At 41.3% G+C, this 19,128-nt stretch overlaps 1 protein-coding gene across 2 annotated transcripts in view; it reads right to left on the bottom strand.

The window, feature by feature from the left end:
• sema3aa (sema domain, immunoglobulin domain (Ig), short basic domain, secreted, (semaphorin) 3Aa) overlaps positions 1-19,128 on the bottom strand; it is a 185,539-nt gene that overhangs the window by 68,298 nt on the left and 98,113 nt on the right. The window contains exon 1 of one of the 2 annotated variants that reach the window (XM_061959487.2): positions 1,682-2,176. The exons of the other annotated variant lie outside the window; for it this stretch is intronic. Within the exon in view, the coding sequence (XP_061815471.1) occupies positions 1,682-1,787 (106 nt within the window). The 5' untranslated portion in view covers positions 1,788-2,176. Of the gene's footprint in view, positions 1-1,681; positions 2,177-19,128 lie in introns of those variants that run through there. 2 annotated transcript variants of the gene reach the window in all.

Below are 19,128 nucleotides of genomic sequence, written 5' to 3'. Positions count from 1 at the left end.
TAGTCTTTGGTATGACTCGGCCGGGGTTTGAACTCACGACCTTCCAGTCTCAGGGCGGACACTCTAACCACAAGGCCACTGAGCAGGTTTAATGTAATATAAGAGAACTATTCGACAGTTTGGAGTAAGAGATGCAATTCGTAATTTTTTCCTTACGTGTTTGAGGTGGCCTCTTCGTGGTCTGAGTGAGTCCCAGAGGCAGGCAACCTGAGAAAGGTGCAGGGCAATCGGCTATAATGCTGACGTTGCGACATGAAGGTGAGTGAAAAGTTTAGCTTTGGTTGGAGCGGTTGAGCATCTCTGAGGAGGTGCACGCGTCCCCGTAAACACGATTTCCCCAAACGAACGTTACTTCTCCTGCTGACGGTATTTCACGAACTCAATACTCATTACGTCAATTTCCGCGTTTAATAGTATTCCATTTATATTGTCCAATCCCGTCATTCCCTCTGCCATTGCGGAAATCATAGGGTTCTACGCTCCAAATTGATTGGTACCCCAAATTAAAAAAAAAAACATGTTCCAAACAACAGAACAGAAATCTTGGCCCTGATTTTTTTCATAAATCGGTTCATCCCTGATCAGCATCCTTTCCCTCACAGTGTCCCATAAAAATCACTTCAACTTGCCGACCGCCCACTTTGCACCACCAGACAATCTATAAAAGTTGTCGCTTCCTGCCCTGAAAAAGCACAAAGTGAGAGTCGAGGAAAAACTGCGATAAAGAGGAATAAATCGGCCCAAAATTACAACGTCGGTAGGATGAAACATGTCATATAGCAGCCCGCTAAATATAAGTTACAGCAAACAAGTCGGCCAAAGATAGAACATCAATTAGAGTGGCAACCATCACATTCACCCTGAACACTGCATTTCTAAAATAGAGCGAGGGAGTCGAGCACACAAGGGAACCTTCACCACAAAGTCCTGTTGTCTGAAGCAAATTGACAGCGATTGATCATAAATTTTCCAAGGGAAACGTTTTATGAGAGAGCAGTGGAACTAAAAAAAAAACCCCCACACTTCAGATCATGTTGTAGGGCGAGGACCGCAACAGCCTCCCTCCGAACCTCTCCAAAATATGCCGAAAATGTTATTATTCAGAGTGAGGTGGGAAAAGTTTGCTATTAGAAAGAGTCGGGTTTAGCGTGCGGCAGGGAGGGGAGGAAGACGCGGCGCTCCGCAGACTCCCCTCAAAATAACACAGGACGGAATGACATGTTTGCAGTGTAAAATGTGCACATTAAACATCCCAAAAGAAAATAAGAGCATGTCATCAACACTCTGGCTTCGTTTTCGATCCACATGGTAAAAAAAGCTCAGAGTCAAAACTGCCCCCACCCTCAGTTCCACCTTTTTGGGACAGAAGCCATTTAAACAGAGGCTCTCCTTGGCTGTCCAGAACACTTAACAGGGCTGCACAGTACACGGGTGCAAGGGAACAGGGGCCATTGTATACATTTAACTCCCGGCAAGAACCCTTTTTCTCCTCATATGGAACCAATCTGGATATATGTTACATGAACGGCAAATTCTAAGCCAGACAGAGGCAAAGTAACAGAGAACTTCATGTGTGATGCTTTGGAAGCGAATGAAATAGACAAAATTAGAGGCAAAATTAGAGGGAAATAAAAGCAAGACTAGACAAGCTGACTTGGAGGTGAATGGAGAACGAGCTTACCCTTGTATGACAGCTTTAGTCTGGGTACATTGTGCTTGGGCTCTAGTCCGACTCCCGACTGCACTGCCACGCACAGCAGCACTATAAAGCCAAACAGGTAATCCATGGTGCTGGAGTGCTGCCGGCGGGCCTCCAGACCAGGGGGGCACTCACACCCCAACCAGCGCTCCGACACAAGTATCTCCAAGGGGCGACCGGCCCAGAGATTCCCTCTACGGGAGTCCAGAAGGTGGATGATCCAGTTATGGATGAGTGTTGGGGAAGTAGGGTGCAGCTCACATGGCTCCCCGTGTGGAGGTCCTGAAGGCAGTCCCCCGTGGTGTATCAGTCCTCCCCTCAAGTGAGATCTCAGCAATAAGGTGCCAACTGCTCGGTGATGAAAAGAACGACTAAAATCAATTTGGTCCAGTAGGACTGTCTGATCTACTGGAGAATTGTAGGCTCGGTCTTCTGTCTGACACTACAGCGAGCTTCTAATCCTCATGTGGAGCTCCAACAGACTGCCGGGGAGAGAGAGAGAGAGAGAGAGAGAGAGGGAGAGAGAGAGAGAAAGAGAGAGAGAGGACTGGAAGAGAGGGGAGGCGAGCTGAGCGAGAGATAGGAGAGAGAGCCACGGGGGCGGGATAAGTTGACAGCGACCATGAAACACGGACATGAGTAGTGTTGTCTCATCCGCCTGCATTTTCCTTTTTCTTTTGTTTTAATCACATGGGTGACATTTCTCTTTTCTGCCATCGAGTGAAAGGAGATTTCTCGTAAGGCCAAATATTTTATTTTCACGGATGCAAGGAAAGCTACAGAGAAGTTGATTGACAACATATATGGCAAACTTTTTGTCTGAACAAACTGGAGATGTGACTTTAAGGTTTTACTACTTACGTATAAAATACTACACGGTCTAGCTCCAGCCTATCTTGTCGATTGTATTGTACCATATGTCCCGGCAAGAAATCTGCGTACAAAGAACTCCGGCTTATTAGTGATTCCCAGAGCCCAAAAAAAGTCTGCGGGCTATAGAGCGTTTTCTATTCGGGCTCCAGTACTATGGAATGCCCTCCCGGTAACAGTTAGAGATGCTACCTCAGTAGAAGCATTTAAGTCCCATCTTAAAACTCATTTGTATACTCTAGCCTTTAAATAGACCCCCTTTTTTTAGACCAGTTGATCTGCCATTTCTTTTCCTTTCTCCTCTGCTCCCCCCTCTCCCTTGTGGAGGGGGAGAAACACAGGTCCGGTGGCCATGGATGAAGTGCTGGCTGTCCAGAGTCAGGACCAGGGGTGGACCGCTCGCCTGTGCATCGGTTGGGAACATCTCTGCCCTGCTGACCCGTCTCCGCTCGGGATGGTTTCCTGCTGGCCCCACTATGGACTGGACTCTTACTATTATGTTAGATCCACTATGGACTGGACTCTCACAATAATATATTATGTCAGACCCACTCGACATCCATTGCATTCGGTCTCCCCTAGAGGGGGGGGGGGGATTACCCACATATACGGTCCTCTCCAAGGTTTCTCATAGTCATTCACATCGACGTCCCACTGGGGTGAGTTTTTCCTTGCCCTTATGTGGGCTCTGTACCGAGGATGTCGTTGCCCTTTGAGACACTTGTGATTTAGGGCTATATAAATAAACATTGATTGATTGATTGATTGACATTGAGTCTTTCAGTATTTACGACTACTTTACTAAAGTGTCATTGCCGTTTCTTTTACCATAATATAAATTAGGTTTATTTTTTTTACCTTTGCCAGGTTATGTAATCGTTAGGGTTTGTTTGACTGACTGTCTATTAGTTAGTTAGTTAGTTAGCAGCATAACTCAGTTCTGGGCAGATTTTTATGAAACTTTCAGGAAATGGGATAAGGAACAACTGATTAGACGTTGGGGCTGATCCGGGAAAATTTCAACTAAGTTACGAGCCTGTACTTCTTTGTGTGTGTGTGTGTGTGTGTGTGTATGCAAACGTCTCAAAAGACACAGACAGTGGATGATGAAGAAGGTTTGCTGTGTTTCTTTCATTCCGCTATAGATAGATTATAAAGTTACAAGCACCTTTCGATTAAACTTTCAACAAATGTTAGAAATGGAATAAAGAACAAGTGATTCGACTTTGGGGGTGATCTGGATCCCCATCTGAATTCAGGACTTTGGCTTGGTGGAGGTCCACGCTTACAGAGTGCTTTTCTAAATAAATAAATGATAAATGGGTTGTACTTGTATAGCGCTTTTCTACCTTCAAGGTACTCAAAGCGCTTTGACACTACTTCCACATTTACCCATTCACACACACATTCACACACTGATGGAGGGAGCTGCCATGCAAGGCGCTAACCAGACTAGTTTTCTATTTAGCACCACCAGAAAGCAACATAATTTTAATTTTAAGATACATTTCCTATAGAACAGGTCTATACTATACTTTTACTAATTCAAACACATCTAATTTATACGATGATCTTTCTTTTCTGTTTCCACAATTCTCTATGCTTTACATCAGTGGTTCTCAAACTTTTTACCCCAACTACCACCTCAGAAAAAACTTGGCTCTCCAAGTACCACTATAATGACCAAGAGTAAAACACAGTAGCATAGTAGGCCTCAGTATTCATTAAAACAAGGTAGCGGATTTATTTAACACGTGTATTTAATATTTTTACACACAGTTTGAACAGTAACTCTGTTATTGATTATAGGAAAATAGAACACTTTGATTCAAAGTAATTCTTTGGCGTACCACTAAATAAAGCCTGAGTACCACTTGTGGTACACATACCACAGTTTGAGAATAACTTCTCTACGTATTGCACACAACAGGAGATGTGATCGTATACATCAAGGGGTGTCAAACTAATTTTAGCTCAGGGGCCGCGTTAAGGAAAATCTATTCCCACGTGGGCCGGACGGGTAAAATCATGGCATAATAACTTAAAAATACAACTACGACTACTTAAGATTGTTTTCTTTGTTTTGCTTCGGCCCAAAATAGAACAAGCACATTCTGAAAATGTACATATCACAAATAATACTCTTGACAAAACACTTCAAGTAAGTTGAAAATTCTCAGAATAAAAATGGTGCAGTTTCAGAAACACCACGAAGAACACAATGAACTTAGACTTCATGTCAGTGTATCTACAAAGCAATTAAACTATAAGTCACAGCCCATTTAGGATTGAACAAAAACAAAACAAAGCATAAATAAAAACTCTTCTGTGCATCAACTACCTCATTTGTCATTTCCACTTATTAATCCTGTACTAACTCAACAAACCATGAAAACTTAGGTAGAAACTAATTCAAGAGGGTTGAGGTACTCCCTGCCTTCGAGGAATCAGCGTGTATTGATAGAAAAATAAGAGCTGTGCAATGTGTGAACAGTTTCAACAAACCAAAAATACAAACTTAAAACTCTGACTGGATTGCATTAATTCACACACTGTTCACTTTCTTTAAATTTGCACAGAAGACAATAATTTTCACAAAACTATATCAATGTGCATTGTCTCATGCAGCATTTACCCCCCGCTTTACCGTGTACCTCTTGCTTGGTATACTTGCTTGCCCCGGTATAAACTATTTGCTTGCCTAACCAAATTGCTATCGCGACATCTAGTGGACACATTTAGAACAGCAGTTTCTTTCATTTAAAAATGCAGCTCAATTTTACACTTAGCAAACTCATCTCGTTGGCCGGATTGAACCTGTTCTCGGGCCTGATCCGCATGTTTGACTTCCTTGGCATACATTATATAACATGTCTTAATTGGAGCGAACCGTTTTTTGACTCTTTGAATTAATCATTCTATTGACTGCTTTTATAACATGTGATGGCTTTCACACTACATACCTTTCTGAGAGCCAGCCTCCTCTATAGATTAAAAAAAAAGTCGCCTGCAGAGGACGCTGGTTCTCAGGAGAATACAACTGGCGAAGAGCAATTGCATTGCAGTCACTGTGCAGTATGTTTTAGATTAAATTGAGCCGGTGTTCATCAAAATGGCCTCTTACTGTACCTACCTACCCCAAATGCTGTTAATTTAAGATTCAAGATGATTTATTGTCAATTCTTAACATGCACAAGACACATAAGAACATAAAAGTATATTTTCGGCACAGTCCCACTAAGAGCAGACATACGTTACAGGGAGACAAGACAAGACCGCCGACGACGCAGCCATTTTTACGGCGCTCCTTAAACCTTGGGGGGAACACTTCATTGACTATTACATTATATTTTCTGCAATGTCATCATAAATTCAAATAGGTGGTCAACCTGTGCCGTCTTATCTTTGGGAAAGTCATTCACATTAGCAACAGGGTGCAGTGAAATTCTTCATCCCCCCTAAGTCACCTAACACCCGCAGTTCTACCCGCAGGTAGGCTGCGGTGTGCTACTTCTTCCTTGGTGAGTGCTGGTGCTGAGGTGATAAAAGCTCTGATAAACACGGGTGCAGATGTCTCAACTGGCACACCTCAGGAAACTCAAAAGAAAATGAGAGACGGGCCGAGCCCCCGTGCAGCAGGTTGCGCTTCTGATAAAAGGTACCAGCACGGACGGTCACGTTGGAATCTACTGTTATTGTTGCAAAAAGTGTATCCTAGGGGTAATAATAAGTCCCACAGAAACTATTTTTTCCGGCCAAGATGAAGTTCAATAAGTGACCTTTAGGAAGTGTTTTGGTTGAGTCTGTCAAAGTCTTGCAGCGTTTTTCCTTTCTTTGTGTGTCGGTTTTCATCACCATATCTCATCACCCTTTTAGGCCAAAGAGCCTTTTTGGCTGTTTACCCAAAACAGCAAAATGTGGAGACAGACATGAAAGTGTCCTTTCCATCCGTCGAACTCTGCCTCTACCAACCCAACCCCCCCCATTTGTCTGCATTAGCCCGGCTAATTGCTGCCTGGCTACCTGCATCGATATGCTGCAACATGCCTTAGAGGGGTTGCCCTTTAGGCAGCGCAGCAACAACCGGGCCTATCCGCGACCCGTCTATTTGAGTCGAGGCCTGAGTAATGACGACTTAATAAATGGTGACACGCCGCTGGCGGAGGAACGAGATGCCTATTGACGAGAGGCTTCCAGAGGCTTTCAGCGCCTGCTGGTAAAAATAGGGGGGATACTAGACACCCTGTTTATGGGGATGCGCTGGAAAAGGGTGGTTCACTGGCCAACTTTGACCCTGATTTGATGTCAAGAGTAAAAACATTTTATTCACGTTATTTCCAAAAATACCACCGCCCAGTGGTTGATCAGCATCCTGACTATTTTCCAAAAGAATCATAGTCCTTCCACCTTTAACCTCCTCAGCTGGAAAACCATCCCGCTTCTTTCACACCCCTCATCCAGTTCAAGGTACTAACAGCGTCCACTTCCTTTCTGCCACTTCCTGCTCACTTGGCACTTGCCAAACCTCCCATTCCAGGTTACAGTGGGTCACGCAGCAGCCTTTTACTCAGAAAATGACCGGGAAACCAGGATCAGGAAAAAGGTAGGATGACCAGGAAGAACAGTGGCAAAAATCTGACGTTCTGTGTCAGGCGGTGTGGAAAAGATGTGAGTGATTGGCTCCGACACAGGTATGCACACCAGGAAGTAGCCGGGGGTCCGATTACGACAAGTGAGGGGGCGGAATTTTGGAAAACAAAACGGGTGACTATTACTGACAAGGGAGGATGGAAGGGTCGGCAGATAATTGTGCAAGTCTGGACTTTTTCCCATCACACGTAGTAGGCTCTGAGGGGTGGGAGTACCACCTAATACATCACTGACTGAAAGAGCGGCATGTGGTCTTCAAACATTTACCTGAAGCAACATCTGGATTCAGGGAACTTTATTTAGCAGGTAAATCTACTGTTAAAATGTTGGTTACTGTACTTTTATTGAAAACTGCATGAATGTTTTAAATGTGAGCAGAAGGTGTTCTCTTGTTAATTCAATGATATGATATGATAGTATATATCTGTATCATGAATCAATTTAAGTGGACCCCGACTTAAACAAGTTGAAAAACTTATTCGGGTGTTACCATTTAGTGGTCAATTGTACGGAATATGTACTTCACTGTGCAACCTACTAATAAAAGTCTCAATCAATCAATCAATCAATCAATCAATCAATCAACCTACAGTGTTGGTTGCACTATCTTCAAACAAGATGTGAATGCATTGTTTACTTGTTTGTTTGTATCCATAATTCATTTACACATAACTCCCTTACAAGAAATAACAGGAATACAGAAAACTTCACCTGCAGAGTCTAGTGTCCAGTATTTATTTCACAGTCACACTGCTTGATTTGTTTTGCTAAAAAGTTACGAGTCGTGTCGTATTATCTTAGTGGCCTTGTGGTTAGAGTGTCCGCCCTGAGACTGGAAGGTCGTGAGTTCAAATCCCGGCCGAGTCATACCAAAGACTAAAAAAATGGGACCCATTGCCTCTCTGCTTGGCACTCAGCATCGAGGGTTGGAATTGGGGGTTGAATCACCAAATGATTCTCGAGCGCGGCGCAAGCTGCTGCTCACTGCTCCCCTCACCTCCCAGGGGGTGAACATGGGGATGGGTCAAATGCAGAGGACAAATTTCACCACACCCAGTGTGTGTGACGATCGTTGGGAATTTAACTAACTTTAATGTACTGTATATGTGTATATTCATATATAAATACATATATATATACACATATATATTCATAAATATACATACATACACATATGAATACATATATGTGTGTATATACATACACATACGTGTATATACATACATACATATGGCTTATAAGGATGGAACGATTTATGCAAAAACAATCATAAAGAACGTGTGTTGTTCAGTTAATGTTTTTTCTGGGGGTTTTGTGAACCGTTCTACCCCCAATTGCTCTCTCTACTATTGTATTTGTAGGTTGCCAAGGGCACCATAAAAGCTACAGGTGGCACTTTTAACTTTCAAGCCATTTTAGACAATCAGCGGCCTAACAAAAATCGTTTGCGGAAAAGGCGCAACAACAATATTGGCAAATCAGGGGAAAATAAGAAAAACTAATTGGATTTAGTGTTGGTAATCTTCAATTTGGATATAGTCCCCGGTATGTCGCACAGAACTAAAAAGGTTGGCAGCGGTTTGAAATTAGTGGGGATGTAACTCTTACAACATCTCAAAATTCAATTTGAGTCTGATTCCGAATCAATTCTCAATTTTAGTAATGTATTATTTGGTATATAAATGCTAATAAAACCTTTTCAAAACAGATTACAAAAGCTCTTTTTGTTCCCTGACGTATGGTGTATATGTGCAACGAGTAAGCGCAGAGATCGCTTAAAAATCTATTATAAATCGATTCACAATTGTGAAATATAAGAATTGCTACCGTATTTTTCGGAGCATAAGTCGCACCGGAGTATAAGTCGCACCTGCCGAAAATGCATAATAAAGAAGGAAAAAAAACATATATAAGTCGCACTGGAGCCCGGCCAAACTATGAAAAAAAAATGCGACTTATAGTCAGAAAAATACGGTATTTGGATTTGATTTGTCTGGCACCCTGAGAAATGAGGTATTTGATCAAAACAAACTTGTATTTGCTTACAGCCAAATGCACTCCGTAGAAACAGGAGGCACTGAAACCCTTATGCGTGTGGTCATTTTAGCCGCATGCAGGCTGAAATAAAGTAATTTGTGGAAAAAGGCGCATCAACAACAAAGGCATATCAAGGAATTCAAATGGAGACTTGGAAACTCTTCAATCTAGTCACTTGCAGAAGGCAAGATGCAGATTCCCTTTCATCTTTCTAACAACCTTAATTCTTAGCCAAGCTAAAAACGTGGCGACGGAGGGAAGTGGGAGGTTTTATCTCTTCCCAAAAGGTCACAGGTCAGCCTCCGGGTTTACAATGGGGTCATGCAACCCCGTCACACACAAGACAGCGCCCAGATAATCTCTGTCGACCGATACTTGACCACGTTCACGTAGATGCCCATCCCGTTTCCGCATCCGCTGGACACGAATGAGCGCATAAATAAACAAAAGTGGAACCACATTGCGGTGGGAATAGAAGTCAAACATCTGGACAACTAAAGAGATGAAGGGGAAGTTGTTGTGTATTCATTGCTGATGCATTTCCATCCATCTTGCTGGACAGCCCCCCGTGGAGCTATGGCTCACATGCTTATGTGCCAGAGATGACGGTGGTGACGAGCGAATCGGGAAGCGTTTACAGGATGTTTGGAAATTTGACGGTAATGCAACACTGATTCATGAAGCTGGATGATTTCCAGCTGAGACTGACGCTGGTGTGTGAGAGTGGGTGGAAATGAAGCAGATGTAATAATAATAACAACATAATAGATATAAACATTGTTTTCTTGATTTGTATTGTCCGTTAAATTGGAGGTGTTTAACTGGTGGGGTGTGGGCTCAATGTAGCACTTTTAAAACTTAGGAACATTTGAGCAATAAAATCCTAAAAAAAGCAGAAACTCATTTCACATAGAGGATATTTGACTAACATTTTTGCTCGGGGTGTCCGGATATATAGGTTTTACACTTTCCATACGATACCAATATAAGAGCCTTCAGTAGTGGTCGATACCGTTATTGATCCGATACAATACCAGCAGGAATCATACGTACTTTTATTATTTTGTAGTGTGGAATGTTAGAAAAGGTTTGATCAAGTGAAATGAGTCAAACAGAGAACAATGTCAGTTATAAATAACACTAACCTATTTATTATTATTATTATTATTATTTTTATTTTTATTTTTTTTAATTTTTTTTTTTTTTATGTCCTGTCCAGCTTCTCAGGCAAATCATATAGTTGATGTAGATGCCCATGTCGGCTGTTCAGATTTACTTTACAAAAGAGAAGTGTAGGATACTTCTCTTGTTGCCTTATTTGTATTTGACTTTATTAAATGTATTTATATTATCATTTAGTGCAGCCGGGCCGGAGCAGGAGGGGATAGAAAGAGAAAAAAAAAGAAGACAGAGGGGGAAATTGTGGGGACAAGAGGGGGATTAGACAGAGAGACAAAAACAACAACAGCAAACAACAACAACAATAGAGCAACATCAGCAAATATGACATGTACAAATATGATGGTAAAAGTAATAGCAAATAAGCAGTTAGCGAAAAATAAAAAATAATACAGAAATGACAATGAGCATTATTACACTACAAATGGATCAATACAAATACCAATAGAAATAGCGCTATTGATAATGAACAATACCAATAATTTACCTTTATTATCAACAATACAGTTGTTTAAATGCAACAATACATATACGTAATGATAACTTGAGATACGAAAGAATGCAGAAAAATGGAGGGGGAGAAAGAGAAGCAACCTACATTAACCTTGTAGATTGTTATAGTCACAATAGGTTAAGCTTTGTCAGTGTGCCATGTGTTACACCCAGTTCACCCTAGGGCAACAACGTTAATATATGTTTGATGAAACGTGATTATGTGCATGAGTGTAAGTATGCATATGTACTTGTATATGTACAGAATGTGTATATGTGTTTGTACAATGAATGTATATGTACAGAATGTGTATATGTGTTTGTACAGTGAATGTATATGTACAGTATGTGTATGTGTATGTTTGTATATTGAATGTGCGTGTGGATGTACGAACATTAGGTAGGTAAATATGATATGTACTGTATTTGTGTAACCTATTTATTATTAATCATCTGGAATTGATTTATGCTGACCTTATGTATGTTTTTATTGTTGGAAACACCTAGTGGTCACAATAATCAATTAATTTAAGCTCACGACTAGGGATGTGAATCAACCCGTGATTTAATTCGATTTTGATTATTGGGGTGACAATTCAATTCGGAATCGATTCTCGATTCAAGATAATTCTCGATTAAAACCAATAGTCTCAATAACGTTTTTGGTACATTAATTATAATAAAACCTTTTCAAAACAGCTTAGAGGTTAAAAAAGCTCTTGGCTGTTGAGGTATGAAGTATACACGCAGCACACAGATTGCCTAAAAACGTCTTTGTATAAATCGATTCTTTAAATTCTGAATCGATTCAGTTTTATACTGAATAAGTATCGCTATTCGAATGTGAATCCAATTTTTTTTTACAGCACCTTAACTCATGGCGCATTAAGTTGAATGATGCGGACACGTTTGTTACTGAATATTTTTTGTACGCTTCTGCCTTGGAGACATTGTATGTGTCAGTAATATGCAACTATAATTATTTGGTACTTGTTTATAGTGACAAATGTGGTATTTTAAACTGCAATATTGTTCAGTTAAAGACACTTATTACAAATGTCAAGTTTGTGTGTGCGTAGCTGTTGTGTAGCTGCTCGCTCCTAGTAGCCCACCATGTGTACCTTTTGTGCTTATTGGAGGACATTTAGATGTTAATTGGCTGTCCAGCTTTGCACAAGTGAACACGCTGCAGAACTGCTTGTATTGGAAGTTATATTGGACATGTAAGACATGTAATTCCATACTTGGTTTTTTTCTTGCTGTTATCAGACATGATATCAATATCGAATCGGACACCCCTAATTTTTGCAGTGGGTCCTTGAAACCAATTGAGCACTTATCTCAAATAGGGGAAGTTTGACTCCAGTTTTTTTTTTACTGCAAAAGTGTGAGTCTGTGCGCTCTTGCCATATGGATACACAAACATATTGTGTGTTTTATTTCAAGATAATATCAGCCATTTGGTCAAGTGACAATGTGAACATAAGGCAGTTCTTACAATGACATTATATACAAAACAGGAATAAATGTAAAGGTAGAAGTCTAACCCCCGTTCCTTAACTTTTTGAAAATGTAGCCTCACCAACAAATGAGTTGACTATCTCTGGTCTATACTGTAGTATCTAAATGAGAGCAGCTAACAAAATAGCACAATCCTTCAAATGAGTGACTGTGCGACTTCACGCTAGGAGATAAAAGACTCACGGGTTCTCAAGAGTGCAAAAGACGACCACTGATGCGGAAAGGACCAATTGGAATTCTCCAGTAACAGGGGTGCAGGGCTAATCTCAGACTCCTTTAAAATGAATGCATGTGTAAAACGCAGAGCTGGAAAGTACTTGTGAATGGAGGTTTAGAGGGGGAGACAACAGGAGAGAAGCTCATTATTCCCTCTTTAGAGTCAAATCGAGGGGCTTATGGGCCCTGGGAGGAATCCGCAAGGTCTCACCCCTGCCTCCCATCTCCACCCACAGTCGTAGTGAAAGGGACCTCTGAGAGACTCCAAAGAGCTCTAAAAAATAAAGTGCAAGCTATTTGACTGGGGAGGTGGAGGAGAATCGATTCATCTTGTATTGATAAGATTTGTTTGGGTTATGTTCCATGTGACTCTTCCACAGCCACTACAAACTCTTGTAGTTGTGGTTTCAACCTGATGTGTCCTAGGGCCTCTAAAGTTCTCTGAAGTGGCAACAATTTCGGTTTAAAGGTTATCTCCTGTTGAGTCAGGGGCCAAGCGGTTGTTCTCCTACCTGAACCTACTACAATTTAAAGTTCCCTTCATTATGAAAGGCAATAATGCAGACTTGTTGAAATTCTATCACAATGCAATAACTGACGGATTGACGATACGTAAGAGCGCTGCATGCGTTGGTATTGAATTACAGGTGAAACAGGTCACCTGTAAATAATAAAAGAGGTTCACCCCAATGAGTGGCCAGTAATAATCTGCGTAACTCACAGGCCGCCTACATCGATCCCTGCCATGTAACGGTAAAGCCTTGGAAATATCAAATTATGTATTCCGAGCTTAGTTGAAATAATGGACGCCTTTTGGCAGGCGGGCGATGTAGTGTTCCCGCACGGTGATTCGCAGCAGATGTGTGAACACGCCGACACTTCCAAGAAAAAATAGTTCTATCGAGACGGGAGCCCCACTCATCGACCCGTTTGTCACCCCCTCTCCTTCAAAAGATACCACTGCTAAACATTGTCCTCGGGCTCATTTGTAACAGCATAAGTACATTCTTTTATTTATTATCCCAACTGTCTCCAGGGGTCATTAGCATGTTATCACCTTGCCTGCTTCACGTCTGTCACTTTAAGACCCTATGTCATGTAAAGTTGAAGGGGGAAAATTCCCTCTAGGTGGATGAAAACCATCTGTGTAAATACAAACTTTGTGAGTAATTACTCCCGCCTGTACTGAAGTTTAACCTAAAGTTAAAGTACCAATGATTGTCACACACACACACTAGGTGTGGTGAAATGTGTCCTCTGTATTTGACAAATCCCCTTGTTCACCCCCTGGGATGTGAGGGGAGCAGTGGGCAGCAGCGGTGCCGCGCCCGGGAATCATTTTTGGTGATTTAACCCCCAATTCCAACCCTTGATGCTGAGTGCCAAGCAGGGAGGTAATGGGTCCCATTTTTATAGTCTTTGGTATGACTCAGCCGGGGTTTGAACTCACAACCAGTGTTGGGACTAACGCGTTACAAAGTAACGCCGCTAGTTTCGGCGGTAACTAGTAATCTAACACGTTATTTTTTATATACAGTAAATCAGTTACCGTTACTTCATGATGCGTCACTGCGTTATTTTTTATGTAGTATCGGCTAGAAACAGAAGATCTGAGTGTGTTTTATTGGAGCGCTGCGGTGTCGGAAAAGAAAAGGCGTGCTTTGTGTGGGTGGGGGCGAGGGGGGCTCCCATACCGTAGTCGAAGAGCGCAGGGGAGACGTTCCTCCAGGGCCTATGTACTTCGGGGCTAACAACCTTCACTTTACCCGGCAGTGGGTCTTTACAGCTCTGGACTCGAGGGTGAAGGACAAGGCCGGCGGTTTGTTGCAACTTTGTGACTTGGTGTCTTGCACCGTGCACGCAGCCATGCACCAAGCTAGAGCACCTGCACGCGCTCCCTCACTTCTCTCGCCCACTCACTCACTGACGTCACTCACCTCACATGCTGTCATGTCTTAAAGGGCCACACACACACACACACACATACGCTACTCTCATAACAACTTACAAGACATCATGGCAAAGCCAGAAGTCGAGTTTCTTAACATTCTCACTACTTTTCTTTTGTCGAGCACAAAGAAAAGAACATTTTAGTTAAATGTAAGTTGTGTCTTGGATCAAAGATCCCATCTACTTAAAGTTAAAGTTAAAGTATCAATGATTGTCACACACACACACACACACACACTAGGTGTGGCAAAATTATTCTCTGCATTTGACCCATCACCCTTGATCACCCTCTGGGAGGTGAGGGGAGCAGTGAGCAGCAGCAGTGACCACGCCCGGGAATACTGCCCAAAACAGCAATTAAAATCTGCTGAAACAGCTACAAAAGCAACATGCTTCGACGAAGCTAGTAAAGAGAGACACAGACTTCGATGCCACTTTAGCTCCACTTAAGGATTTTAACGGAGGGACTGCTAGCCAGGACAACATTGATAGAGCCATTGCAGCGTATGTGCTAGAAGCCATGCATGCTATTTCTACAGTGGAGTCACCCGCTTTCAGCCAGCTAATTAGCATGATACCGGCGTCAAACAGCAAATGGCACGGAAAACATGTTCCAAGTACCTGGACAGTGAGTACATAAACATGGAAAGCGAGCTAAAGAAAACACTCCAAACTCTGCCTCTGCTCATCATTCATCATTGAAGGTACACACTCTGTCAATTCTCTTATATACTCTTGAATTCTAGACCTCTAGAGTGTTTGATTATCACATCACTCTAAATGTATAGACTATAAAGTTCACAAACATAAAGAGGGATCCTAGTGGGCTAGGGCAATCTTTCCTTATCTCTAAACTAAAACTGGGGAAATGTGAGTGTTCTGGGCTTCAGTACAGTGTTGATCTCCTGAATACATGATTTTATTTCCGAATTCCTTGAGAGAAAAAAAATGCCTGGTTAGGCTTTGTGTATGTCATGTGTGCCTTCCTTGGGTGAAGCCAGGTTTACAACTATGCTGTTATTATGCTGTTTGTTACTTATGTATGTTATGTTGCAGCTATTTAAAATAGTTTTGTCAATTTGTTCTGGCCTGAAATAAATTGACCCTTTGAAACATATCTTTGTCTTTGTGTGTTGTATGTAGACCACATTGCTTAGCAGAGTTCAGTGATGCAAATGCATGTCAAGTTGATCAACAGATTGTATTATTCTCCAGTGCAATAACAGTACTGAAATAATAATAATAATAATGGATTAGATTTATATAGCGCTTTTCTAGACACTCAAAGCACTTCACAGAGAAGTGAGAACCCATCATTCATTCACATCTGGTGGTGGTAAGCTACTTTCGTAGCCACAGCTGCCCTGGGGTAGACTGACGGAAGCGTGGCTGCCAGTTTGCACCTACGGCCCCTCCGACCACCACCTATCATTCATCATTCATTCACCGGTGTGAGCGGCACCGGGGGCAAGGGTGAAGTGTCCTGCCCAAGGACACAACGGCAGCGATTTGGATGGTAAGAGGCGGGGAGCGAACCTGCAACCCTCAGGTTTCTGGCACGGCCAGTCTACCCACTACGCCATGCCGCCCCCTTCAAGAAATTAAGGCTAAAAAGTAGAATAAGTAACTAAATAGTTACTTTTCACAGTAGCGCATTACTTTTTGGTGTAAGTAACTGAGTTACTTTTTAAATAAAGTAACTAGTAACTGTAACTAGTTACTGGTTTTCAGTAACCAACCCAACACTGCTCACAACCTACCGATCTCAGGGCGGACACTCTAACCACTAGGCCACTGAGTAGTTCAGATACGTCACTATGCACAACTTAGACTTGTACACCTGAGATAAGACTAATGCCCAGGCTGTCTAACTCTCAATTGGACACAGTATAATTGAAGGACATTCCGCTGTGTTAATAAATGATATATCCTGCCATCTCCCCTCACTCCAGGCGCAATCACCCACGCGCAAATTGATGCTTCACGATGCCTCTCCCTGGGACACCTTGTAAATCAAGTATAATTGACAGACGGGAGTGATGAAATGCAAAGTGGTGCGAGCAAATGACTCCATCAGAGCGGCTCCATTAAAACGTCCGAGGTGGCCAATTATCTTTCACACTTGGCCAGCCAGACACTCAAAAGAAACTCTTGTCAGGGTTGCACTTTACGTGGAAAAAGAGCTGCGCTAAGGACAGCGGGGAGAGTTTGGAACATTAAGCAACAATCCGATAAAGATTTACAACTGCAGCCACTTTTGAAAAGAGTGCAGATTTCTGCCAAGGTTACTTAACACCGACCAAACGCCAAACCAGAACATTTTGACATTGTTACCTAGGATCCAGATAATGGGATAACCATATGCATTAAAAAAAAACTGATATGTGTATCAGGTTGATGACTACAATGGTACATCAACTAATAGTAGTTTGAGATACAAGCTGCCTTTTGGCTTTTTGTTATACTTTAAGTTGGAAGTTTAAATTTGACTTGAGAATAGGTTGCGCTTTAAAGATGATGATGAAGAAGAAGATGAGGAAGAAGTAAGAGTAAAAAGAAGAGGAGGAATAATAAATATAGCAAGAACAAACAGAAGAACAGGAAGAACAACAAAAACAAAACCAAGAAGAGAAAGAACAAAAAAAAGACAAAGTAAAACCAGAACAATAAGACAAGAACCACAACAAGGAGAAAAAAACAAGAAATATAACAAGAACAAAAAAGAAGTAAGAGAGTAAAAAGAAGATGAGGAAGAATAAATATAGCAAGAACAAACAAAAGAACAGGAAGAACAACAAAAACAAAACCAAGAAGAGAAAGAACAAAAAAAAGACAAAGTAAAACCAGAACAATAAGACAAGAACCACAACAAGGGGAAAAAAAAAGGAAATATAACAAGAACAAAAAAGAAGTAAGAGAGTAAAAAGAAGAGGAGGAAGAATAAATATAGCAAGAACAAACAGAAGAACAACAAAAACAAAACCAAGAAGAGAAAGAACAAAAAAAAGACAAAGTAAAACCAGAACAATAAGACAAGAACCACAACAAGGAGAAAAAAACAAGAAATATAACAAGAACAAAAAACAAACAAAAGAGCAAGAACAAGAAGAACTAGAAGAAGAAGAGCAACACTAAAACAAAGAACAAGAAGAAGAACCAGAACAAGAGCAAGAGCAAAAATAAGAACGAGAACAACAATGAGAACAAGAAGAAAAAAAAAAGAAAAACTACTACCATAGTTGTTTGTACTACACTATAGTGTTTTCAAACAATATTTCGTATCTAACTTTATGTTTTTTTTTTAAAGACATCTTACATGATGGACTTGTGATGTTTTCGTTGGGAAGAGTACAGATTGAATTGATTTAATTTCTCTTTTCAGTGGGTGACGTTGATTTGAGATACGACTGTTTTTAGTTACGAGCTCGATCATAGAACCAGTTGAGCTTGTAAGTTGAAGTACTGTACTTGTAAAAAAAATGCATACAATATTTGAGGATGTAAAATTAATACAACAGACATTATAGTAGACTGTCGAAGATAAATGCACCATCAAGTGAGGACTGTTTGCGGGTGCCACATTGAACGTGGCAATTTACAGACACACAAATGAACCAAATTAAAACTCAATTGCATGTGGAAACCTATGCGTGCTCACTTTTATACCCTACTTTTATTGGAGTTGAGAGCAGTAGCTGTCGTAAATGGTCCCTTTTTGCCACAGAATTGTGCAGTTAAAATTAAATCCAAACCCAGATGTCATTGTTATACTATGTTTAAGGGCACACAAGGCCTTTCGTACTGCCCTTGGGCGCCATATAAACCAGGGTCTCTGCATGTTTCAACATGCAGAGACCCATAAGACTTTTTAAGACCATCATGAATGAAATTTAAGACTATTTCACATCCATACTGACAAAGAAGTAAAAAGGCGTGAAGGAAAATCAGAGGCCCAGAATAAACATTTTAAGTATACAGCCGTGGTCAAAAGTTTACGTGCACTTGTGAAGAACATAATGTCATGGTTGTCTTGAGTTTCCAATAATTTCTACAACTCTTATTTTTTAGTGATAGAGTGATTGGAGCACATACTTGTTGGTCACAAAAAACATTCAATAAGTTTGGTTCTTTTATGAATTTATTATGGGTCTACTGAAAATGTGACCGAATCTGCTGGGTCAAAAGTATACATACAGCAATGTTAATTTTTGGTTACATGTCCCTTGGCAAGTTTCACTGCAATAAGGCGCTTTTGGTAGCCATCTGGCGGTATAGCTTGGTTGGTAGAGTGGCCGTGCCAGCAACTTGAGGGTTCCAGGTTCGATCCCCGCTTTTCGCCATCCTAGTCACTGCCGTTGTGTCCTTGGGCAAGACACTTTACCCACCTGCTCCCAGTGCCACCCACACTGGTTTAAATGTAACTTAGATATTGGGTTTCACTATGTAAAAGCGCTTTGAGTCTAGAGAAAAGCGCTATATAAATATAATTCACTTCACTTCACTTCACTTCATCT

Source organism: Nerophis lumbriciformis, linkage group LG05 (assembly GCF_033978685.3).
Source record: "Nerophis lumbriciformis linkage group LG05, RoL_Nlum_v2.1, whole genome shotgun sequence".
Taxonomy (NCBI): domain Eukaryota; kingdom Metazoa; phylum Chordata; class Actinopteri; order Syngnathiformes; family Syngnathidae; genus Nerophis; species Nerophis lumbriciformis.
Note: the sequence above shows the minus strand (reverse complement) of the source record. Positions and strands in the feature narration are given on the sequence as shown.